Raw genomic sequence first — 27,904 nt, forward strand, 5'->3', positions numbered from 1 at the left:
GATCAAACAAGCCATCAGAGAGAAAATACACTCTACATAGAGTGTGCAGGGTGATTTTTTAAAAACCTCAATGGGGACTTGTTCCTCCCCTGCTTAAAACCTTCAACTGATTCCAGTGACACATGAAATACCCAAATAGATCTCCCCAAAAGCGAGGCAAAATAAAATCCTGACATACCTACAAGGCTCTGGGTCCCTTTGCAGTATCCTCTTGCTTCCGGTCATTCCTGGCTCACCATGTTCCAGCTTATTGGCCACCCCTCCCCCTAATTCTGCCTGAAATCCTCTTTCTCACATTCAATGCCTGGCTAGCTCTACCTTCATAATTTGGTGGAAGAATTTGATTAGCCAGGATAGGGTATGCACATATGGAAAAGTTAGTTTGGAGCATTATGCTGGAAAAAAATAAAACACAGAACTTGACAGTTTTTGAGACAGAAAATGTTAATATCAGAGCCATATTTTACAAATATCTGCAAGTGATATTCAGGACAGTTTAGAATATAGAAATGTGGAAGGGAAAATATGAGAAAGAGATAGCAAGGGCCTAAATAAAATGTGGAAGCAAGGGAAAATATGAGAAAGAGATAGCAAGGGCCTAAATTAGATAATATAAGAAAGTATTATTCACAAAAATGTGTGACTGATTGAATGGCAGAGGTAGCTGGGGATGGAGACGTTAGAAATAATCCTGTTTTCAGAAAGATCAACTACACCATTTTCAGAAATAAAGATATCAGAAGGGAGAGGAGGAGATACTTTAGAGGAAATGAATAATTTTGACTTGAGCATATTAAACATAAAGTGCCTGGTGTATAGAAAGAAATGCTTGCAAGGTATTTCTGGACTAGGATTCCTCCCTACCCCTGCCCTCACTAAAATAATAAAAGGCAAAACTGGCAATGTAGACTTGGAATCAAACTACATAGAAGTAACATTAAAGATGGGATCATCGGTAGACAAAACATGAAAAGGAAGAAGCAAGGGCAGCTCTGGCAAAACATACAGAAGTAAGATCATACAACCAAAGGATTCAAAGTTGACATAGTCTGAGAGGCAGAAAGAAAACCAAGATGGGGCATAATTTTAAAAATAAGAAAGAAAGGGGTTTTTAGAAAAAATGGAATTACTAGTAGTGTGACTAAAGAGAAATCAAAGAGATTGGCATGAAAAGACTGGCTCTTTAGAAAGGGAGGGACAATGGAAGGTTGTAAACACAGAATAAAGAAAAGGCCAGGGAAAGCTAGTTTAGGCAATTGGGTTGAAAATCAGCCAATGATGAATGGAGAGATTTCCAGAAAGCATGAGGACTCAGCTGAGGCTAGCAAAACTTTGTAGGGTACTCAATAACATGTTATGATATCCCATTTCCTATAAACCTTTAGATAAGAGGAGAAAAATAATTATCAAAGTTGTTCATGGCTAGGGACTAGGGAGGTCATACAAGATAAGATCAGATGGACTTGGATTTAGGGTGCCAGTAAGGAGGCCACTAAAATGTCAGACTAGGGGCTCCAGCTTGGGTAGATAGACAAATAAATACAGTATGTGTTTATAGCAGCATCTAAGAAATAACAGAAGGGTTGTTTTTGTTGTTGTTTTGTCTTGTCGTTTTGAAATCAGTATGAGACTTAGAAATCTTATGTAAAAAATTGTTTATTCTATAGTTTTAATTGATTTGAGATTGACAAGGTCCTACTTACAGAAAATGTCTTTGTTCCTCCTCCCTAAACTTTGTAGTGTGTGTGTGTAGCATTAAATTATCATATTTATTTTAGAAAGAATATATACTTGACAAGTGTATGAAATTAAGGCCTTATCATTTTAATAATTGATTATTTTATAAATTTGTTTCCACCATGATAAAAAATACATAGAAAAACAAATGGGTGAGGGAATGATCAAGGGTTGATGAGGAAAAATAAATAAAATGGAGGTAGACGGCCCCATATTTGCTCTCTAAAAATATTTCTGGCTCTGTACTCTCAATAACCATATGTTTATTATTTTAACTTTTTTAAAGCTTTTATCCAGTCATTACACACACACACACACACACACACACACACACACACACACACTTTAACCTACAAAATGACTTTTTTTAAAAATCTATAAAACGATATTTACAAAACTATTGTAAAAACTATTTTGATCTACTTCATTCTATCTTTTTTTACCATGAGTGCATATGATTTGAGTGCCTATTTGTAATAGTTTACAAAATTGAGGTTATAGATTATACTGTTTTGTATAATCTATACAAAACACTTCATTTAACTATATAGTGTGAATATTTTTATCATGTAATAAAATGTTTTATAAAGCATGATAGTTAATAGTTGCTTAGTTGTATAACTTAGAGTTTTTAGTTAGAAGAAACAAAAAACATCTCTGGCTGCCTTGTGTAGAAAAAGAACTTACTGCCTCTCACATCTCTGGGAACCCTACAAAACCAGAATCATGTCAACCATCATATGAGGGGGCCTGAGTGCTGGGGAATCTCAACAGAAGATGGCACAGCTCACCACCACCAACATGGCCCTGGGTCCAAACATTAATAAGTTTTAGAGACATACCAAAAATTCTGTGCACTTTGGGAAAATTTTTATTTTACATTATTTGTGTTGCCATTCAAGAATTAAATATCCCCATTCTATTAAAACAACAAAGACCACCAAACTGACAAAACAACAACAACCTTTTATTTTATTCTCCCAAGTAAAGTGATATCAACTTATTCACTCAGGTTCTCCACATTGCTTATTTAAATCATTCTTAATTGAGTTTATATTTTTAAAGTTTTGTGAATGGCCATTTTATAGTATATCTTATGTGTTTATTAAAAACTATTGATTTTATATATTTCTTCAGATAACTGGAGAACTTACCAAACTTTATTAGTGCTCATATTTCTCTCATCTACCTATATATATAAAAGGCTAATTTGCAAAGTGTCCCCTCAGGAGTTTGATCAAGAGTTACATTGCTTGCTATGATGTGCGCTGACCACCAGGGAGTGGCACGGAATGAAGGGAGGCCCTGGCTGGCAGCTGGAAGGCCCCAATTGGCTCTGATCGCTGGCCAGGCCTAGGGATCCTACCCATGCAGGACTTTCGTGCACTGGGCCCCTAGTTATTAATATATAAGAGCTTTTTTTTTAAAATATATTTTATTGATTTTTCATAGAGAGGAAGGGAGAGGGATAGAGAGTTAGAAACTTTGCTTTATTTTCTTTTATGAAAAAGTATAATTATTCAACAGATGGTTATAAATAATTAATTAAGAAAAAAATAAAATTATATTTTTACTGAACAGCCACTCATTAAAATTAATACCAGCTCTCTAAGAGATTTAGAAGTAGAAAACAAAGGAAACGGCTAGAACTGTCAATAAATATGAACCTCAACAAAGTGAGGAAGGCTTTCTTAACATAAAAATTAGTTTAAAAAGCATAAAGAAAAATGAATAAATTTGACTATACACATATAAGTGTATAAAATAAAGAGAACTGATAAAGTGATTTAAAAACAAACTGTGTAAACAAGTTTTAATGTCATTGGTATGTGAACAAACTTTGACAGGTGAAACATCAGTGATATAAGCCCTCCCCTATAAACTCACTGTTACTGGTGCCACCAGTATGTGAACAGATTCTTGTTAGTCCCAAGTTTCTTGTATCAAATGTCTATTATTAATCCTGAGTTTGCAGCAGGTGAGGTTTCAAGGCCTGCATCTCATGTCCAATTTCTAACTCAATAAATGTCTATTATTAATCCTGAGTTTGCAGCAGGTGCAGGTTTCAAGGCCTGCATCTCATGTCCAATTTCTAACTTGGAGGGTGTCTGAATTTTATTTCAGCTTTGACACTGTTGGTAATGTCTACAACTCAACAATCCTAAAAGGGGAGAAGTTCCTCAACATAGGGAAGAGGTTTTAATGCTGGGCAGCCAATCTAATGTCCATCATAATGGTATTTCTTCTTATGAAATTAGCTTAATTCCTCATTCCTTATTCTACATATTTAGGGTGTTTTTCATAGTTTTCTTTATACATAATTCTGTGATGACCACTTTATACAAAAAACTATTTGCATTTCAAAGAATTTTCTTTCTACACATTCATGGAAGTGGAATTACTGGGTCAAATGATACAAATCTATTTTAAAACTTTGATAGACATCCCTATATGACTATAGCAAAGTTTTCACTAATTTACACTCTCCACAGGGAGATATGAAAGTGTTAGTTTTCCTACTGACGTGCCAATTTGGGCTAGCCACATTTTGTTAACCCTTTCCCAGTATTATTGGTTTTAAAAATAACAATTTAGTGCTGTTTTACTTTGCCTTTCTTTGATTATTAGTAAGATTTTAATAGTTTTCCATATGTCTGCTATTTCTATGGTTCATTTTGTAAATTGGCAATAGGCACTTTGAAAAATTTTATTCCTATTTTCCGTATTGATTTTCTTCTCTTTTTATTGTCCCATTAATTGATTAAAACTTCCAGAATAATGTTAAATAAGAAAAAAATATTGTTAGTATCCGTGCCTATTCCTATTTTGCTGTATTTCTGTTGAAATTATCCACGTTTTTTTCATGTTAAGAAAGATATCCTCTATATTTAGTTCACTAAACTGATGAGTAATAAAAAGAAATAGAGGTTGGTTTAATTATATCATATGTATTTTTGTTGGTTATAGGGATTTATGATTTTCCCCTTTAACATTTTGATGTAATATGTTTTATTCATACATTTCTTTATAATGGATTATGCTTGAAAATATCTTGTTTGATCATGCTTTATTTAATATTTAATATAATTTTGTATTTGATTCACACTAATACTTAACCCTAATATCTACTTTAAGTATTATTATATACTAGAAGCCCATTGCACAAAGATTTGCACAATAGGCCTTCCTTCCCCTGGCTGCCCGCAACGGTTTTCCTCTGGCACCTGGGACCCAGGCCTTTGGTCCGGCCGCAGCAGAGAAGCCAAGCCTCTTCAGTCTTCAGTCTTCAGTCTTCACTCTGGCCGGAGCCTTCAGTCTTCGCTCCGTGCCTACGTATGCATATTAACTGCCATCTTTGTTGGGTTAATTTGCATAGTCACTCTGATTGGCTGGTGGGCATAGCAGAGTAACACCAATTTGCATGATTCTCTTTTATTAGTGTAGATGTTTTATTTTTGTTCTGAAATTATTTCAGATTCACAGAAAAAAAAGCAAGAATAATACAAGAACTCCCATATACTCTTTACCTGAGACTCCATTCAAATTTTGTCAATTGTCCCAATAATGTATTTTCTAGAAAATGGCCCAATGTATGATTACATATTTTCCCCGGTTACCAAGTCTCCTAGTCTCCTTCAATCTGAGGCAGCTCCTCAGTCTCTCCTGACTTTCATGAAGATTAACAGGCCAGTCTTTCTATAGAATGTCCCACCATTTTGATGTATCCAATATCTTCTTATGATTGGACTCAGGTTTTGATAGACATATTACAGAAGTGATGCTGTATTCTGCTCATTGCATCCTATCATTTGGCACATGAAGCCAATTTGTCCCATTACTTGGAGTGATAACTTTGAGTGGTGTCAGCTAGATTTCTTCACTTTTGTACTTTTTAAATTTTTTCCCTGGCTACTTAATATATAGTTTGTAGAGATCTACTTTGAGATTATGTAAAAAATTCAGTCCTTATTTTACTTTTACCAACTAGTTTTATAATACATTTATGTTTCTTGCCTTAATTAATTATTTCTGCAATGGTTGCTAGATGATAATTTTCAAATTCCATCATTACTTTTACTTTGATTAGCTGGCATTCTACTATGAAAAAGAGTTACACTCTCATTTTTAATTATTATTGTTTAAATTATCCCAGTGTTGTACTACATTGCTTTTACATATTTTTATACACTACTTGTCCCAGAATTGGACAGTAGAAATCCCTTTCAAGCTGGCTTCTGTATACTTTTAGAATGCCTTATTTTTCTTTGAGGACTTCTTTACTTTCTGATACAACAGATGCTCCAAACTCATGTTGTTTCTTCCTTGCTCAGCCCTGGAATCATCTGTTTCTCTGAGTTAGGCTTGTTCCTTTTAGTGAAGAGTGATATTTTAATAGCAACATCAGGCCCTGGATGGGTAGCTCAGTTGGTTAGAGCATTGTTCTGATATGCCAAGGTTGTGAGTTCAACCCTTGGTCAGGGCACATACAAGAATCAACTAATGAATGAATAAATAAGTGGAACAAAAAACTGATGCCTGTCTGTCTATCTCTTTCTATAAAATTAATCAGCAATCCCTAACCAGCTTGGCTCGGTGGATAGAGCATCGGCCTGTGGACTGAAGGGTCACGGGTTTGATTCCGGTCAAGGGCACATGCCTGGGTTGCAGGCTTGATCCCCAGTGGGGGGCATGCAGGAGGCAGCTGATCAGTGATTCTCTTTCATCATTGATGTTTCTATCTCTCTCTCTCCCTCTCCCTTCCTCTCTGAAATCAATAAAAATATGTTTAAAAATAATAAAATAAAATTAATCAACAAAAACATTTTAAATCAACATCTGGATGCTAGGTATGCTCATTGCTACTAAGGTGTAAGTATTCCAAGCCCCTCTCAATGGGAATGATTAGAAAATATAGACACATATTTACATCTTTCTACCTACCTATATATCTATATATCTATCTTCTATTAAAATTCATGAATAAACACCAATAACTTCAATTTCAATCCACTAGTGAACAACACAGGGTTCATTTTAGCTTACTCCCTTTCCATATTTATACTTATCTAACAGTAAGAAACTGGTTATCATTACCCTCAATATATTTACTATCTCTCTCAATTACCTTAAATGTAGCCAAATGTGTTAACCTTCATGACTGCCTCTCCACTTAGATGCCCTTTTTTTATGAACCCTGTGCCCCGTAGTGGCCATATCTCACTCAGAAACCCTCCCTGAGGGGTCCTGGCACAGGTTGGGTTGTTTTATCACTATACTTCATTGATGTTTCTATCTCTCTCTACCTCTCCCTTCCTCTCTGAAATCAATAAAATTATGTTAAAAATAAATCAACAAACAACAAGTGTTGGTGAGGATGTGGAGGAAAGGTAACACTTTTGCAACATTGGTAGGATTTAAGATTGGTGCAGCCACTGTGGAATCAGAAAAACCAGGAAATCATAGCAGGGTAAGAAATTGGCATTATTAATGGAATGATACCAGTGTACTTTTTTATGTATTGAAGTTAATGGTGATGTTTTCTTAATCTTTGATCTTAGAATCTATAAAGAAGATTACATAGGAGCCCAAATATATGGCTTTATAAATGGGTCTCACAATTTACTATCTCAAATGCATATGTATATTTGAAAAGTCTCGGCTTCCACTGATGCAACATTTAATACCAATGATCACAAGTGATCCCAAAGTCATTATTGATAAGTATATTTTCATATGAAGAAGGTGTGTGGAGATGTCATGTAGCTAAAGATTAAGTTTAGCAGACCATGCAGGTATTTATTTCAATACAGCATATTTTTACATGTAATGACCCTCATGAACTGATAAAATTTAATTTATTTGTGAAAATTAATCACTGAAATAAGAGTTAAAATATTGGAGATGTTGAATAGTCACTAACATCGTGGGAATACATATAAAAGGAAAAAAAGAATGCACCAGGGGAAATAGAATGCAGGAGAAATCTGAGGGATTACAAATACCACTTAAAAATTTATGAAGATGTTGAAGTCTAGAGCAGTTGTTATGTCTCAACCATTAAAAAAAATTTTTTTACAGCTTTGATACTTGAAAATGAACCATTTGGAAAGAGAGGAGATTTTCTTTCCACAGAACTAGGCTAGGTAAGTAAGCAGACTTGGAAGCCTTAAGATGTTAGTAAGAAAAATAAAGTAGTTGTCCATCTACCTGTTTTCTGTCCCATGCCCCAAAAGATTCATTTTAGAAGTATTTTTGGGTGTAGCACTGTCTAAAACCAAATGAAATTATGCAGGATTATTTTCCAGATGTTTTGAAGGTGCATAATTCTTTTAAAGCACTGAATCTCAAAATGTGATCCCTGCACCAATAGCATGGCATCACCTGGGAACTAATTAGAAATATTAATTCTCAAGCATCACCTCCAAAGAGGTCCCACCAATCTAAAAGACACCAATATGGTGATTACCAGGGAGAAGGGAGTTGAGGAGAGGTAGGATGGTGTAAATGGGGGATAAATGGTGATGGAAGGAGACTTGACTTGATGTGGTGAACACACACTACAATATACAGACAATGTATGATAGAATTGTACACCTGAAACCTATGTAATTTTATTAACCAATGTTACCCCAATAAATTCAATAAAAAAGGAAAAAAAGATAACATTTTCTCCTCAAACATCCTTAATAAATGTAGCTAAGAACTTAGAAGTTATGCTTGTCTAATAAGTCTTTAGAATCCTAAAGAAGTAAAGCTAAAGACTGGATGCTAAGAAAAAGGACAAATAAAGAAAAAAGACTGGAGTGACACAATATAAAAGCTGAAAGAGCCTACCATAAGGGTAACAGGCAAGGGCAGCAGCTTAGACAGTGGGCAGCACCCCCAGGGCCAAAGTGAGCCTTATGAGAGGTACTGTAGCAGCAGCAACAACAGCATCATAGTTGTCGTCGTCGTCATCATCATCATTATCATCATTATCATCATCATCATCATCATCATCATCATCAACTTCATCATCTATTGGCTGAGAACACATGAGCTCCAGACACTGAGCTAGGGACTTACATACATCATCCAATTTAATCCTTATAATAAATTCAGAGGATTTAAAATTTTAACTTTACCTGTATTTTACATATGACAAAACAAAGCCTTAGAGAAATTAAATGGTTTACCCCCATATTTATTTAAGTAGCAAGAAGGAAAGTTGAGATTCAAACTAGGCAGCGTGAATGAAAAGCCTACTTTTAAACTGCTATTCTTTAGTGATATCTCATAGCATCATGGGTGTCCTCAAAGGGTTGGCAGAGAAAAATAATACAGTAGCCTATATAATAAAAAGCTAATATGCAAATCAATCAAATGTCAGAATGACCAGTCACTATGGCATGCACTGACCACCAGGGGGCAGACACTCAATGCAGGAGCTGCCCCCTGATGGTCAGTGCACTCCCACAAGGGGAGTGTCACTCAGCCAGAAGCCAGGGTCACGGCTGGAGAGCACAGTGGTGATGGTGGGAGCCTCTCCTGCCTCCGTGTCAGCCCTAAGGAAGTCTGATTGTGGGGAGTGGGCCTAAGCTGTCAGTTGGACATCCCCTGAGGGCTCCCAGACTGCAAGAGGGCTCAGGCCGGGCTGAGGGACCCCACCGAGTGTATGTATTTCATGCACTAGGCCTCTAGTTTACTTAATAATCAGTTAAGTTGAAGGTAAGCAAGTTTGAAAAACTAAAAGGAAACATATTCTGAAGGAGGGTGCTGTGGGATTGGAGGAAAGACAGGTCAGCCAGACCTAGGAGCAGAATATTTGAAGTGGTAGAAACATGTAAAGTTGAAGCGGGGAGTAGGAAGCAGCATGAATAGTGTACAGGGATGGAATACCTCACATAATCACAAAGTTGAGTGTCCTAGGGGGAAGAGGTTCAGTCATCTTGTGCTAAAGATCAACAGCCATATAAATGTCCAAAAAAATCACCTTTCATGACTCAGGCTCAAGGAAGAGACAATCCTTTCTTCATCTCCCTTATAAGTACAGTCTTTGTTGATAATTTTCTCTTTCAAAGAAATATGGATAAGACTAAAATTCAATAACATGTTGAGTCAGATATGGGTTTAAAACCCTGTTCTCAGCCAACAGGAAGCCTTTATCAAGCTCCTAATTATCCCTGAACTTTAAGTTTTTGCATATCTACACTAATAAAAGAGAAACATGCAAATTGGTGTCACTCTGCTCCGCCCACTAGCCAATCAGAGCGACTATACAAATTAACCCAACAAAGATGGTGGTTAATTTGCATACACAGGCCTGGAGCAAAGACTGAAGGCTCCAGCCGGAGTGAAGACTGAAGACTGAAGACTGAAAAGGCTTGGCTTCTCCGCTGCGGCTGGACCAAAGGCCTGGGTCCTGGGTGCCGAAGGAAAACCAGTGCCAGCAGCCAGGGGAAGGAAGGCCTATTGCACGAATCTTCGTGCAACAGGCTTATAGTTTATAATAAAGTTATAATCCTATATAATAAAAGGGTAAAAAGGAAATTGACCCTAATGGCGGAACTACCAGAAACAACTGGTCACTATGATGTGCACTGACCACCAGGGAACAGATTCTCAAGGCAGGAGCTGCCCCCTGGTGGTCAGTGCACTTCCACAGGGGTAGCACTGCTCAGCCAGAAGCCAGCTCATAGCTGGCCAATGCAGCTGTGGTGGCGGGAGCCTCTCCTGCCTCCGTGACTGCCCTAAGGATGTCTGACTATAAGCTTATGCCCGCTCCCCACGGACATCCCCCGAGGGCTCCCAGGCTGCAAGAGAGATGTCTGACTGCCATCTTAGGCCCCATCCCCAGGGGAGCAGGCCTAAGCTGGCAGGTGGATATCCCTCCAGGGATCCCAGAGTGTGTGAGGGCACAGGCTGGGCTGAGGGACCCCCTCCGCGCCCCCCCCCTGCACTGAGTGCACAAATTTTTATGCACCAGGTTTCTAGTAATATTATAATTAAATGAAACAAGGAATATATGGTACTTGGCACTTAGTAGGTTCATCTCCTTCCTTTAATATTAAGTTAAATTTAAGTTAATTTCACATGTGCTGACATGGCATGGAGGTGTGTGCAGTACAATCTAATCTAGTTCTAGCTCTAACCCTCTGGGTTAAAAAGTGAATAGTTGAATCAGAAATAAAGGAAAGAGCATTGAACATTTGGCACTAAGAGCTCAGACTTAAATATAAATGTGGTAGTTCTAGAAGTAATAATAAAAATTTTCTCTTTTTAGTTTTAGGTTCTAAATTTTTCTTTTTCTTTTTTTTAAATCTTTATTGTTTAAAGTATTACATATATCCCCCTTTCCCCCCTATTGATCTCTTCTACCCCTCCCCACACCCCACCCTAGGCCTTCACCACCCTATTGTTTGTGTCCATGGGTTATGCATATATGCATACAAGTTCTTTGGTTGATCTCTTCCCACCCACTCACCCCTGCCTTCCCTCTGAGAATCAACAGTCTATTTCATGCTTCTATGTCTCTGGATCTATTTTTAGCACTGCTCAGCCAGAAGCCAGCTCATAGCTGGCCAATGCAGCTGTGGTGGCGGGAGCCTCTCCTGCCTCCGTGACTGCCCTAAGGATGTCTGACTATAAGCTTATGCCCGCTCCCCACGGACATCCCCCGAGGGCTCCCAGGCTGCAAGAGAGATGTCTGACTGCCATCTTAGGCCCCATCCCCAGGGGAGCAGGCCTAAGCTGGCAGGTGGATATCCCTCCAGGGATCCCAGAGTGTGTGAGGGCACAGGCTGGGCTGAGGGACCCCCTCCGCGCCCCCCCCCTGCACTGAGTGCACAAATTTTTATGCACCAGGTTTCTAGTAATATTATAATTAAATGAAACAAGGAATATATGGTACTTGGCACTTAGTAGGTTCATCTCCTTCCTTTAATATTAAGTTAAATTTAAGTTAATTTCACATGTGCTGACATGGCATGGAGGTGTGTGCAGTACAATCTAATCTAGTTCTAGCTCTAACCCTCTGGGTTAAAAAGTGAATAGTTGAATCAGAAATAAAGGAAAGAGCATTGAACATTTGGCACTAAGAGCTCAGACTTAAATATAAATGTGGTAGTTCTAGAAGTAATAATAAAAATTTTCTCTTTTTAGTTTTAGGTTCTAAATTTTTCTTTTTCTTTTTTTTAAATCTTTATTGTTTAAAGTATTACATATATCCCCCTTTCCCCCCTATTGATCTCTTCTACCCCTCCCCACACCCCACCCTAGGCCTTCACCACCCTATTGTTTGTGTCCATGGGTTATGCATATATGCATACAAGTTCTTTGGTTGATCTCTTCCCACCCACTCACCCCTGCCTTCCCTCTGAGAATCAACAGTCTATTTCATGCTTCTATGTCTCTGGATCTATTTTGTTTATCAAACTCTAACTGAGTTATTTCACTTAGCATAATAAAAATTTTCATTCTAGTAGAAAGTGCTTCAGCCCTAGCTGGTTTTGCTCAGTGTATAGAGCATTGGCCTGTGCACTGAAGGGTCCCGGGTTTGATTCTGGTCAAGAGCACATGCCAGGTTGAAGGCTCAATCTCCAGGGGGGGAGGGGTGTGCAGGAGGCAGCTGATCAATGATTCTCTCTCATCATTGATGTTTCTATCTCTCTTTCCCTCTCATACCTGTAAAGGTATTGATATTGATTGTGTAGCAATTTATACTAATAAAAGGGTAACATGCAAATTGGTCAGGATGCACTCATAGTAACAACCGAACAGCAGGCTGCGTGGGGCGAGCAGGCTGGCAGGGAGGTTAGGAAGGGACGACCAAATGACTGAACAGCAGGCTGTGTGTAGTGACCAGGCCGGCAGGGGGGGCAGTGAGGGGCGACCAGGTCGACAGGGGTTGGCAGTTGGGGGCGACCAGGCTGGCAGGCAGGGGAGCAGTTAGGAGCCAGTGTTCCTGGATTATGAGAGGGATGTCTGACTTCCGGTTTAGACCTGATCCCCAGGACCAGACCTAAACCCGCAATCGGACATCCCCCGAGGGGTCCCAGATTGGAGAGGGTGCAGGCTGGGCTGAGGGGACTGCCCCCATGCACTAATTTCATGCACCGGGCATCTAGTCTTATAATGGACCTTAAATAAACCAGTTACCTCCCCTTTGTCTGCTATTCAATGCAGTAGAACTTTGGTTTGAGGTATGCATGTGCATGCGTGCGTGCATATGTGTGTGTGTGTGTCTGTGTGCATATCTCATAGAGAGAGAGTGTGTTTATGAGGGAAATGGTAAATTTACATATTTACAATTCTCTAGTTATATTTAAAAATTTTTAATGGGTTGCCTGAGATCCAAGCCCTGGTGTCTCTTATTATTGTACCTCAAGTACTTTCTATTAAACTAAATGGAAAGTATTCTCTGCTTTGATTGTGAAAGGAACTTTGCAAGTCAGTAGACATGCCTTTTAAAAGCAATAAAATGAAGCTGTCAGCCATTGCAAATGGACCAAGATGGAGGTCACCTGACTAAACCACCCCTGTACCAGGCAGCCTCTGATGTATTTTACTCCAGTTTCAACCTATTAATCAGAGTAGTTGGAAGAGCAATAATTTAAATGCTGCAGTAATCAATTCCATACACATTAATAGAAGCTACAGTCAACTTTGCCACACCACTGACTGCATTGGAATCTTGACAGGAGCCCAGAGGGCCGTGCCTAATTTGCATTAAATTTACATAAAATTGTAAATCAAGAATACATGAACACAGCCCTAATATTTGTTAGTGTTTAGATCTTGTTAGATAGATTGAAATTGCTGGTGGTTTGACTTCGCTTGCAATAAAATTGTGCAGCTGATCAGCTTTGTTCTCTTTCTGCAGTTATGGGGAACAGGACCCTAGAGAGCTATAGTTTGGGAGCATGTGTATGCCATTTAGGGTTTTCATCCTATAAAACCATGACTCAGATGTGTCCTTGGAAACCCCAATCTAGAGCAGATTTTCCCTAATGACTTTGCAGATCCTTGTCACTGGATTTGCTCACAAATAACTTGCCATTAGATGGAGACACAAACTACATAGAAAGCTGGCCAGCGGAGAGGATGTCAAGGCCTCTGGAAACTTTTATTTTTCCAAACAACATTTGCTATCATGAAAACAGATAGTTAGGGATATTATTTAGGCTGGGGACAGGTAAAAATCAAACCTTCAGCAAAGTATGCAGTGCTCAACAGCATGAAAAAGTGGATTTCACATGGTTCTAAGCATGTGTGTGTTCTTGTGTTCCTGTTTCATCTTATTCCAATGGCTATAGCCTTTGCTGTGTATTTTCACACTGAGGGCTAGGAGAAAAGATTCTCACCAAGGGTACTGGCTCACAGTGGCAAGACTCAACTCTATATTCTCCTTAGTCTTCTCATTATAAGTCTATCCTTTTAGAGAAAAAAAGAGATACTTAAGTGCCATAATACATTTAAAAGTCTTCCTTTTTTATTTTTAGAAAGTATTATGCAAGTATTTTGTACATCATGATTATCCAGTGCCCCCCACCTCACCTATCCTATCATTTTCTTACCTTGCACGATCAAGTAAACTTGGGAGGTCTTGGGCTCATGCTGTGTCTGAACCGAGCAAGTGTAGGAACCCTCATCATAGACATCCACCTTCTGGATTCGAAGACTGTATTCCAGAGAATGGCGTTTCTCCAGCTCCACCCGGGGGTCCAGAGACCACTTGTCATGCCCAGCAAAAATGATGCCAGAACGGTTCAGCCAGGCCACTTTTGAGTTCTTGTCTTCTACAATGCACCTGGCAGAGCAGAATAACAACATTAGAGCTTTAGCCATGCCTGCATCTGCATTCATTCTTCACATGATTAGACTCAACAAGACCAGTCAAGAAAAATATTTAATGCAGGATGAACCATTGCCATGTTCTTTCTTAGAGTCTTAAATATCATCACTAGTTCTTCTTGAAGATTTAATTACCATTCAATGGATAGATATCATTACATTAGACTCAACTCAGCAATAAGCAATGCAAGTATGAGTAATGCAGGCAAAGTTAAATGGGTATTGATTTCCCACTGGATTATCTTCTTGTCTAGGAAAAGGTCATTCACACAGAACTCCATCTGTTTAAGTAATTTTGAGAATCAGATGATTGATAATGTGGCACATTTCCCCAGTTTTGAATTGTACTTATTCTTTCATAGCTATTTTCTTGTGTGATGATTTAAGTTATGCCCCACCACGGTAGGAATTAGACCAGATTTCAGAATTTGCATCTGATCTGTATGAGTTTGGAATGCCTACTCCCAGGAGTGAGGCATGTGTGAGCAAGTCCAAGTAGGTAGATAGGTGTTGGGTCAAGGTCATCAGAGTTAACTAGCATCATCTTGCCTAAGTATGGTTCCAGCTGCTGAGGGCAGCAGGTTGTAGCTGGCAAGACAGCTTGCTACCAGCATTTCTGAGCCCATTAGTATGAATTCAATCTTTTGTGGGAGATGAAGAAACCAATTTTACAGTTTCTATTGCAAGGATGATGAAAGAAAAATGTTTATTTAAATTATTATTTTAGAAACCTAAAAGTCTCTCCATGAAACTTGAAAGAAAAGGGCAAAGAACACAGACCACTGAAGAAGGGGAAAATACTTTACATGATACAGTTTTTCAATTATATCAAGAACCTGGAAATGAAAAAAAACACACACACACAAATAAGCAAAAAGTTTTCTCTGTTTCACTTTGGCAAGATTTATGTGTACCCCATAGGAAGATTGTCCCAGACTTTCTTACAGCTGCAGAGCCAGCTGCTCAGCACTCTGGGGCTTGAGGGATGGACAGAAGGAGCCAGGAATATGACAGCAAAACAACCAAAACACCATATTCCCTTATATTTTCCAAACTATGTCAAACCTAGGTTTCCTCTCAGGTCATAACAACCAGGCATAGAGATTCCACATCCATGCATAGACAGGAATTTGATGTCCTACCCACAGGCTGTCCACATTAGGGATACAGAGGCTGATTTGTATCTTTCATAAGGAGAAAGGCTGAGTCTTTTAAAAATTCCTATTGTGCAGAAGATCTCCTTTCCCCATTAATTTTTGTTGAATTATGTATTTTATGTAGCATGATTATCTTATTTAATTAGTTGGGTGCCTTGATATGCAGGTCTTTCTTTTCTTCTCAATCTATTTACTTTCCTAAAGACAGGCAAATGAAGGTATCATTTAGTATCTCCATTACTCAGTATGTGTTTCTCTACCATACAGATATTACTGGGATTAATTAGATACATTTGATAATTAACACTTCAGCAAGAGGGAGTGCAGAGCTAACTTCATGGATACTTGCTGCTTCTTTCCAGACTCAATTTTACTTTTTCTCTTCTGTCCTTTTATGGCATCATTTCTCTGTCCTTGTTGATGTTTGTGGCACGTCTCAACTTAGAATCATTTTTTAATTAATTAACAAGCTGTTTGCTATCTTCTAGATCATAAATGAAGTTGTTCATGCAGAGTTACTGTGTTTTTACTTTTGACTGAGAAGAATGGAAATGTACCTCTATAAATGTGTTTTAAATTTTCTATCATATTTCTCCTACCTTTCTCATCTACACAGCTCAAGACAGAAGCAAGCAGATATCATAGAGATGGACTTTGAATGCTGTTTAGGCCAGCACATGGTCCTAATATGTTCATTTTGGATAAAAAGATACCATATAATGCATTATACACAAAATTGGCCCATCAGTCAAATAAAGACTGAGATTTTGCCTAATTCATTAAGGTATCTCTCAAAACTAATCTGGTGTAAAACAGTAAAATTTGGCAAATGCCTGTCATGTGAATTAATAGTATCACAATGTAGACACAAGACCTATAGGTACAAAAATAGGTTTACTGTTGTGAGTACCAGAAACACAGAGTTTATTCTTGCATTATTACTTATTAATTATTGTATTATTTTCCAGACAAACAACTGTAAACTTACTTTTGCCCCACCCTATATATTCCACCCCACCCTGACCCCAACCTGAGCTCTATAGCATCCACAAATGAATTGGGTGAATTTTCTTATCAGCACAAGATAGAGTATCTAAATCAGGTCTTTAGGGTCCTTTTGATATTTTAGCAATTTTTGTCCATGGAAAAGTTAAAATTACCATACATATAATTACTCCAAATTATTCTCTGAGAGGAGACAGATCTATCTTACCTAAAGGAGTAATTGACTATTTCAGCAAAATTGCCAGACCCATAAAAATGCATCTTCTTGAAACAATATAGTATATGGGAATTTTGCTATGACAATCTACATAACATCTTATTTTTACATTATGTTTCATTCTTATTTAATTTTTTAATTTATCTTTTACATTGAAATAAGTGAAAGGTGTATTAGAATTCAAACATTTATACATATATTCACTCTTTTTACTAACTAAGTATAAATAGCCATCTCCAAGCACCAGAGCACAATGTAGTATTTCTTAAAAGAAAACCACTTTTCCAAATATTTAAGGGTTATTTTTTTTAGTAATCAATAGTTACAAAGTAAATGCATTGGCTATAAACTAGAAAATCATCTTTCTATAATTGACTTAAACTTTCATACTGAAAAATAAGCAAATGAATGTGCTTATTTCAATTTCAGAACTAATTAATTTTAGAATCTTGATATAAGGTAGCAACTTTTTTAAACCATAAGAAGTGGATGTAAGAAAAAATATGGTAAGAGTCAATATTATAGTCTCAGTTTGTAGAATTTGTTTGTTAAATAAAAATAACCAGTAACACAGGGTAGGCACAGAATGCATGGCTATTTGGAAATGAGAAAATGCTGATTAATGCAGACCCAGGTTCCCAACATACACTGACTGGCTGATAAGCATCATGAGCTTGCATCAAGGAGATGAGTTGGCTCAACTGTGCATTTGGCATACCTGAGAGCAAATGAAAATTCTCATGCTATGCCATCATGATACGGTAATAATGTATTATCCTGCACTTGATGCTGCTCTAGTGCCAGACAATCTACTTCAAAACTGGGTACCTAGCCCGGCTTGTGTAGCTCAGTGGTTGAACATCAACCTATAAGCCAGGAGGTCACGGTTCGATTCCTGGTCAGGGCACATGCCTGGGTTGTGGGCTGGATCCCCAGGAGGGGTCATGCAGGAGGCAGCTGATCAATGATTTTCTCTCATCATTGATGTTCTATCTCTCTCTCCCTCTCCCTTCCTCTCTGAAATCAATAAAAATATATTTTAAAAACAAAAACAACAACAAAAAACAACAACTGGGTACCTAATGACTTTATCTTCAAAATCATCCTTCACTAAATCAGGAAAAGTGTAAAGAGATATATTTTAAAAATATGTCAATGCTATGTGCTGTTTGGATTTAATAGAATGTTTCTTCCAGAAGCTCAAAATGTTGCAACTCATTCCAGGATTTAGAAAGGATGGCACCCTAAAGAGAGCAGGTATTGCTGCCAAGAGGAGAGGGACAAAGGCCATCCCTTCACTCTAGGTGGGAGTTCTGGCAGGCGGCTGAAGACATGGGCATGGCACAGAGTGCCACCTCTCCAGAAAATCTTCTCTCATCAGGATCCCATCCTTTTACTTGGCTTTTTCTTATGACCTCATTATAATCCACATTACATTAGGCTTATTTGTACTAATCTTTCCTTATGAAATTATTAATGACAGTGAGCCTCTTGGAATTCACCTATGTAGCCCTAACAGTGCCTAGCAGCATAAACCCATCATGTACACCAAACATGTCAAACTTGCAGCCTGCAGGCCGCATGCCTTGTTTATTTGGTCCATGTTAGCCTTTGAGTTTGACATGCTTGATGTACACAGTAGGTACTCACTGAAATGTGGAATAAATAAACTGAATTTAATAAAATAAATTGCTATTAAGTCAATTTTCAAATATTTGTTAACTAGAGGCCCAGTACACAAAATTTGTGCATGGGGGGGGGTCCCCTCAGCCCAGCCTTCACCCTCTCCAATCCAGGACCCCTCAGGGGATGTCCGACTGCAGATTTAGGCCCGATCACAGGGATCGAGCCTAAACTGACAGTCAGACATCCCTCTCACAATCCTGGACTGCTGGCTCCTAATCGCTCACCTGCCTGCCTGGCTGGTCGCCCCTAACTGTGCCCCCCGGCCAGCCTGATCGCCCCTAACTGCTCCCCCGCCGGCCTGGTCACCCCTAACAACCCCCCACTGCCAGCCAGGTTGCCCCCAACTGCCCCCTTCCTGCTGGCCTGATCGCTCCTAACTGCCCCACCACTGGCCTGGTCACCCCTTACTGCCCCTCCTGCCAGCCTAGTTGCCCCCAACTGCCCCCCTCTTCCAGCCTGGTCACCCCTAACTGCACCCCCCCTGCTGACTTGGTCACTCCCAACTGACCCCCTGCTGGCCTGGTTGCCCCTCATGGCCCACCCACTGGCCTGATCGCCCCATGCAGCCTGCTCTTCAGTCGTTTGGTTGTCCCTCACTAACCCCCCTGCTGGCCTGGTCACCCCACACAGCCTGCTGTTCAGTTGTTTGGTCGTCCCTCACTAACCCCCCTGCTGGCCTGGTCGTAGGCAGCCATCTTGTGAGGGTGTAAGGGTTAATTTGCATATTGCCTCTTTATTATATAGGATTATCTAATAGGCACAGAATAGATGGATAACTATTTTAAGTTTTCTTAAGAAATAAATAAAATGATCAGATACAAAGGGGGCATTTAAAGAGAATTATTGAGTGTGGTATTAAAATTAAAGCAAAAGAGAAAAAATGCACTGACTCCAATATGATAGAATATCACCCCTGGGAATTAAATAATCTATATTGTATGTGAAAAACAACAAAAAGAAGCATAAAGCACTAGGTGAACATTTAGTGGATGGCCCATTTTAACCTTGAAAGCAAAAATATCAGGTGGGTTACTTATCATAACTATGAATCAATAATATTATAAAAACCATCTTAAAAAATAACCAGAAAGGCAAGCAAACAAACTTCTATCTTCCCTGTTCAGTATATCTAAATTCATAAAACTGTCACAAAATATCAATACACCGATAAAAATCTCAAGCATTGGATCTCTGTGAACATTTTACACCAAATATATTATGCACCTCATACAAACAGGTACACTAATAATTCCACTTTTACTGTATAAGTCTGGGGATTATGTTTCCAAAACAATGAATCTAATTGAAAGCAGAAATGAAATGCTAAATTCCACTTGTACCAATTATTGATTGCTCAATAGCATATTTACTGACAGTATATCCATGATGTAAGTGATACATGTCTACTAGATATTAAGCCTGTTCATTGCTACTAGAAACATCTTCATTTTTTTAACAAGCATTATTGGTTACCAAGAACATATCAATTCAGAATTTATCCAAACTTAAACTTTCTACTATTTCTCAAGAGTACATAATAGCATTGATAACAAATAAATTACATTTTATTTAAGCTCTCAATAGTTATTTGCCCTCATAATTTTTTAAATGTAAGGACTGAGGAAAGTGGAACTGGCTGGATAGGGAGATTTGTGTGTTTTTTTTTTAAATATATTTTTATTGATTTCAGAGAGGAAGGGAGAGGGAGAGGGAGAGGGAAATAGAAACATCAATGATGAGAGAGAATCATTGATCGGCTGCCTCCTGCACCCCCTGCACTGGAGATCTAGCCTGCAATCTGGGTATGTGCCCTTGGCCAGAATTGAACCTGGGACCCTTTGGTTTGTAGCCTGACGCTCTATCCACTGAGCAAAACTGGCGAGGGTGAGATTTGTTTCTTAAATTAAGAAAGAACAGTTAGATGAATGGCTATCAAGTGAGGGCAATTTGTGCTTCCGGATGATATCTGACAATACTGGAGACATTATTGGGTTGTGACAACTGGAGTGGGGAGGTTGCTACTAGCATCTAGTGGGTGGAGACCAAGGATGCTGCTAAACATCCTACAATGCAAAGGACAACCTCCCTTTTCTCCCTGCCCCATTCACAACAAAGACATATTCCATCTAAAATGCTGACAGGGTCAAAGCTGAAAAATCCTGAGTTAGACTTTGATCTCTTTGTTTAAATGTCCAGAAACATGGGACAAACGACTACAGAGCACCAGTCTTTTCTCATAGGCACATGCTTCTTAATTTACAGAGAACTAAATTGCCACCAAACCCCTTGAATATATAAGTTCATGACATAGTGATGTTCTGGTTATAAGTTTATTTTTTTCACATTTGTGATTCTCCCTCTTTTATAAGATGTGGAATAATTCAAGATGTAGATGGGAAGAAAGTCTTCAAGAATGTGTTGGCCATTTATTTTTATATTGTTTGCTCTGTAACTTTAAGGTACAAACACCCTAGTAAATCAGTTCATTACTCTAGAAGGAAATATACTTGTTCTGGGAAGCAATTCCCAGCATTAAAGTATGGAATCAGAAAAAGTTCTAAGCAGAGGATGAAATAAAGCATCATGGAAATATCCCAGATTCTCCTGAGTCAGAAGTCTGTAGTCTGACTTTATCACATTATTTTAAGTAAAATGAATTCCAACAACACATATGCAAAAATATTAAAAAAAAAACAAACAAATCAGTTAAAAACCAAATTTAAGAAATTTTGAATTAATCATTTTAGATCATCTCTGCTTTGTTACCATGTTCTAAGATTAAACTCAGTAGAAAATAAAAGAATTGTGGGGATTCTCTACTTGACCTCAGGCCACCTGTGAAGCCTTGTCTGCAACAAAAAGCTTTGGCTCTCTATCTGCCTTGCTCCTGTGTCTTCCTCTTTCCACACTTGACTTCTGGCTTTGAACCCTGCCTGCTCTTTGTCTCATCCTCTTATTCTTGTGAATGACGACTCTCTTAATCTTAATCCTCTTGAACCAGAAACAGATCTTAGTTTGATGATAGTGTATTTTTCTAGATTCTGAATTTTGGTCCAATTAACACCATGACAGTATCTACTAGTACAGTGATGGCAAACCTATGACACGCTTGTCAGAGGTGACACGCAAACTCATTTTTTTGGTTGATTTTTCTTTGTTAAATGGCATTTAAATATATAAAATAAATATCAAAAATATAAGTCTTTGTTTTACTATGGTTGCAAATATCAAAAAATTTCTATATGTGACACGGCACCAGAGTTAAGTTAGGGTTTTTCAAAATGCTGACACGCTGAGCTCAAAAGGTTCGCCATCACTGTACTAGTGTATGGTAGGATCATATCCTCTCACTCTATCTGCTCTGCACACATTCATGTACAAGAGCCTGCATGCACGTGTGTTTATACACACACATGAAGTGGTGATGGAAGTTCAAGAGAGGGTTAGAATATGGAGGTAATGAACCACAGGAACCAGATGTGCATGACTCTATCACTGGCCACAATGATTCAGGAATCTGAACACTGCTGATGGAGTATTATGGTAAAAGACACACTGTTTAGTTCCTGAGGGTTATTTTGGTTCTGGCTTTCAGTATATTTCCTAGTGAAACACAGGTAATTCATTTAACCTTTCTGTATCTTAGTTTTTTCACCAGTAAAATGAGGCTAATGATACTTGCCCCAACCTCTTAGAACCACTTTTATGGCACTTCTATGAATAAAAGGAGGTGATGTACATGGAAACATTTCACAAGATGTAAAACAATTATATATGCTTATACTCAAATTCTCTTCTGGTAGAGTATTATAGACAAGAAGAAAATATTCATATACAGAAATGATTATAAAAGAAATAGTAATTTCTCTAAGTCATTCTAAAAGTTTATCTCTTTAGAGAGTATAATGACACCTACTGAATGTATTATTACCCAGACTTCTGATCAATTATATATTTCCTTAAATTAGTTATTTGTGCATGCCATATTGACAAAACACCCTTTCTGTGATTGGGTACTACTTATGAGAATAGTGGGTCACCTATAAGAGCAAGAAAGAATCCATAGTGGTAAACAGTAAAGCCAAGTCAGGCTGTGTGAGCCCTGGAACAATGGAAAGGCCTCCCTAAATATGCTTTTTGTTTCTTAATATCACCAGGTAGTCCCATGCCCAATCATGTATGCATTTTTACATATATAGATATATGATATATACATTGCTGTATTTTCAGGTTCAATTTCTTGAAGAAGCATAAATGTATATTCCATGCAGATGGTATAGGTGAGGAGAAGGGTAAGAATAGGAGGAACAGAACCACCAAATTTAAGAGTTGAACATGCCTGAACAAACTGTCAATTCTAGGACACTCTGTGCTTCACTTATCATCACATCAACTGTATCATCTCTACATTTACATAGAAGAAATAAATGAAAAAAAGGAAGACAGAAATTATAAAAAAGAGTGCAGAGTTGAGGCTGAGATCCAGGGAAAGCTTGATTTCTATCTCAGTCATAGCTAGAGTTAGGCTCAATCCCAGGAACATTTACAAATGTTTGGAAATAGCTTTCCTGAGGTCTTTCCAAGAGTCTTGTTCACTTTAGAAAAATAAATCAGCATCTTTTAAATTACACCATAACTCAAGATCCCCATTTTCTTGTCAGTGATGAGGTGGGAAAATTACAGGCTCCATGGTTTTGTAGCTTTGGGCAAGTTACCTAGCAAAGAAGGCAGCATGGTGGGGTGGTAAAGGGTTCAGGCTGAGACAGTTTGGGGCTCTGCTTTCTACCTCCATCACATGATCATTGTATGATCTTGGGACCTTTGATTGACCTCTCTGTGCCTAGGTTTCCTCATCTGTAAAATAAAGACTACAACAGTATCTACTTCAATGTTGTAATGTCTAAGTGGGTTAAATTTAAACATATAGAGCAGCGCCTAGCCATAAATGTGTCCACTATTACTAAAGAGCTTCCCTGTTTTTCCTCAGCAAAACAGGAATAACAATTACCTTATTTTGTGATTGTGATTATTAAATGGGTTAAATGTAGAGCACCCAGTGAGCTTCAAAGAGTCTAATAAATTTTTGTGCTGGTCACTTTTAATAATTTGAGTCATGGACAATCATTCTGTAGAAATCCCATTTTGGTGGCTAAATCCAGCAATCTCTAGATTTTGTTGTTTATTCCAATTCCTCTCTTATTAGTAGGCACCTCCAGTGAAACCTCCATTTAGGGCCCTATGTTTTCTTGCATCTGGTCAGCAACTGGTCCCCTAAAGCCCATGAACATTACATCAAAAGCAGAATGATGCAGTGTGATGCTAGTGCAGCCATGTAAATTGAGGCTCTGATGCCATCTCTGGAACATTTTTAAAGGACTTTGGCATACCTGTGCATAGGCAGCCCAGACCTTAAATGCCTCACCACTTTTAATCAGATCCAGTTAGAACACACATAAGGATCTCTCTTCAGGGCAGCCCAAACAGAGGACAACAGCTGGTCCATGCTGTATTTTGGGATCTGCTGAGATATGCTTGGCAGAATTAGGGTTCCTTCCTGATTAAATGAGGCATGCTCTATGCTTTGTGGACCTTCATGTTGCAAGAATATGTTTATTCCTTCTCCTTCTCAATGTGTGAGAGGCAATTACACTCTCTCTGTAGTAGCAAGAAACTATAACCCTTCCCTCTCCTTTGAACTTTGGGTTCTCTCCTTACTCCCCACTCATTGGAGGAGGATGAGAAACAATTTTAAATCTTGCCTTTTTTTATTATTATTCTTGTTATGAGTCACTGTTCTGTGTGAAAAATCTCTTTCATTTACAATGGGGCGGGGGGAACTTCCTTGAGTTTTACCTTTGAAAAAGTAAAAATAATCTTGGAATCGTGCCTCAAATTTCTATTTAAACATTTCACTTCCTTTGCAATAAAAAAACAACTCCATAGCTATTTAAAGAAAATGTTGTTACCTTCTGAGTCATTACAAAGTAAATATAAAAAATATGCTAAGTCCTAGAAGGAAAGAAAATATGCTCTATATCATGTAGGGTTTACTCTTTATCTTATTCCAGAAGTAAGGAGAAATCAATTATAATGCACTTAGGATAAACATTCTGTTGTATGAGGCATGGCTATAAAGTCAGGGTTCTTTCTATAAGTTTCACTTGAAAACCCAACCCCTTACTTACTAGTCTTATCATAAACAGCATTATGTAAATTGTTATCATTGGAGCATTTAGACACAATTTGGATCAAATTATGCCCTCTATACATGACAATTAATAGATATAGCATGTATGAAACAACAGAGTTAATATATAGTAACTAAGTAAATAATAGGTAATCAGATTGTCTATCAGGACTACATTTAGAAAAGGGCTCTGCAGTCTAGTTTGCCTTCACAGCAAGAGGCAGAGGCAAAAGAAATACAGGCGGATAAATATAAAGAGTAAAAAAGTCTTCAATTTTTAATGTACTTTGTAGAGACAAATGTGAAATAGGGGACTCTGGTAGCTGCAAATTGAAGGAGCACATATCAAACAGATCTATCTTAGGCAAAGGAAATGTAGCAGTCCCTTCCTCCAGCTGACAAGAAACCAATAGATCACTGACAAATGTTTATGAATCACAAGGACACTTCTCACATGAAGAATTATAATCATAGTAATTTTTATGATGCCCATGTTTGCTTTTTCATTACTCACTTTCTACCTTACCTCACCTCCTATGTTTCTTATACTCAAAGTTATCTTTTCCTCCACTGCTTTCTCCCAAAAGGTATTGGTGTAAGGGGCCTTCACCCATATGTGACAGCCTAGTGTTGTGTGTTTTTTCCTTCATTTTCTCCCAATCACTTTATTTCCTCATATAAACATTTCTTTGAAGACTATAGTTCTTGAACAGATCAACAATCAGGTCATGAATAGGGCTTGGAATCAGATGATAAAATGGAGCTTCGGAAGTTACTGAGAAAATGGGCATGAACGCCTCAAGAGCTGATGAGTTTGAAGAGAGAGTCCATCTGGGTGCGCTCTTGTAAGGAACTCCCATACTCAAACTGGAAATGACACCTTAGATATAATCCATAATTTACATAAAGCACAGACCCTGTGGGGGGTGGGGGGAGACAATGGAGGTGACAAGGAGTAACTGGTGTCAGGACTTCGGAGAGAAAGTCAAAGGCCATCATCACCTCTTGTACTACTACATCTACTACATAATTTAACTCTGAAATTTCACAGCCAGGTTGAGTTAAAAAGGGAGTTGCATATGCTTTAAGGTGAAGGTCATACTCAGTTCTAAGAAGTCCCCTATGATTCAAATGTACCATCTCTTTAGTCTGAGAGAATTTGTATTCCACTTCACCACCCTCTGTGTTTCCTGGGGCACTCTAACTTTGAGATTGTATTCCAGGAGAGGCATATACTCTCTAAACACCTCAAATTATGGCTGTTAAATGAATTAAATAAGCAGAGATAGGGGAGGAGCTAACTCTAAGAAGAGATTAATAAAGCATTATTTTGAGCTTGTTCCCCTATTTCTCTGAATTGCTTAGTGAATAAATAATAGGTAATAAAACTGTCTACTAGGGCTAGCTTTCAAAAGGGCTCAGGCCCACCTTGTGTGGCTCAGTGGTTGAGCATTGACCTATGAACCAGGAGGTCATGGTTGGATTCCCAGTCAGTGAACATGCCCAGATTGTGAGCTAGATCCTCAATAGGGGGTGTGCAGGAGATAGCCAATCATAGATTCTGTCTCATCACTGATGCTTCTATCTCTCTCCCTCTCCCTTTCTCTCTGAAATCAATAAAAATATATTTTGAAAAATAATAAATAAATTAATTAATTAATTAATTTAAAGGGCTTTAGATCTAGTTTGCCTTCATTGTAAGAGGTCAAGTCCTCTTACAGTTAAGACCTTAAAACTAAGACCTTTAATAAGATTCTCTGCCATGAATCTTATTCTTTTATTCAGATTCCAATCTATCTCATTCTTGTTTTCCTGTTACCCAAAGTACCTTTTGCAACCTTTTGCTTTGGCAAGCTACTATACAAAACCAATCTCAGATGTGCCCTCCCTTGTGAAGCACATTCTCCAATTTCCCAAGTTGTTCCCTGCTTGTGTTAGATTTTAATTCTTTGTTTTTCTGCCTCTCATCATTATTTAAGAATGAAGTACAGCCATGTCTTCTCAATATTTGCATCTCTATTGCCTCACAAAGAACCCGGCACATAAAAACACTCAATAATTGTTTGATAGATGAATGAACATACTAAGATCTTTCTCATTTCACATTCTTAAATATGTCTCTTTTCTAATATAATAGTGAAGGTGGAAGAATCTCACAATTCCCAGTGGTTTCACAATGAGGACTAACCACCTTCAACAACATACCCTAATGTCTATGAGTTAATGGAGGGTCTATGACTAAGTAATAACCAGTTTCCTCACTAAACATCCTAATCAATATGGTCACTATGGTTATTTAAATAAGACTTGTTCAGTCTTTACTACTGGTAAGTTTGTTCCACATTTCTTTTCTCTAATATTATAAGATGCAATTTCCTCATTCTGAATGACAGTGTCCAAATCAGTAATCATGACAAAGCAAAACTTCCCAAAAATACAGAATGAGGGAAGAGTAAGCATGAAAGAAAATATTTTTAATATTTACAGTTGAGCTTATCTCTGTCAGACGGATAATAACATTGTTGCTTCTTATGTCTTATTCTTTTTTTAAAATATATTTTATTGATTTTTTACAGAGAGGAAGGGAGAGGGATAGAGAGTTAGAAACATTGATGGGAGAGAAACATTGATCAGCTGCCTCCTGCACACCTCCCACTGGGGATGTGCCCGCAACCAAGGTACATGCCCTTGACCGGAAGGGAACCTGGGATCTTTCAGTCTGCAGGCCGACACTCTATCCACTGAGCCAAATCGGTTAGGGCATATGTCTTGTTCTTTTTCCCCCTCTTTGGCTAGGTTTTCTAAAGTTCCTATTGTTACCTTTAGTCACAGTGTTCTCCAAAAGAACTTTGCTAAATGAAGTAACTATTATAGTTCATCATGGTATTGTTAACAAAATAGGCCTAAAATGGAGTCACTTGTGCTAATTCCATGTCACCAAACCCCTACTTAATTCCTAACCTAATTGGGGTGCCATCTCTCCCAGGAATATAACCTAAACCCAGTCAATCTGAAATTCCCTGATCAGTAATAGTGAAGTAATCTACTTGATAGACCTCTTCCAACACCCCAAAAAGATGAGGC

At 38.2% G+C, this 27,904-nt stretch overlaps 1 protein-coding gene across 2 annotated transcripts in view; it reads right to left on the minus strand.

Moving 5' to 3' along the window:
* Nucleotides 1-27,904, minus strand: part of LSAMP (limbic system-associated membrane protein) — a 663,422-nt gene that overhangs the window by 302,974 nt on the left and 332,544 nt on the right. For both annotated transcript variants that reach the window (XM_005875321.2, XM_005875320.2), the window contains exon 2: nt 14,292-14,524. In XM_005875321.2, coding sequence (XP_005875383.1) covers nt 14,292-14,524 — 233 coding nt within the window. The remainder of the gene's footprint in view (nt 1-14,291; nt 14,525-27,904) is intronic.

The sequence above is a fragment of the Myotis brandtii genome, unplaced genomic scaffold, assembly GCF_000412655.1.
Source record: "Myotis brandtii unplaced genomic scaffold, ASM41265v1 scaffold46, whole genome shotgun sequence".
Taxonomy (NCBI): domain Eukaryota; kingdom Metazoa; phylum Chordata; class Mammalia; order Chiroptera; family Vespertilionidae; genus Myotis; species Myotis brandtii.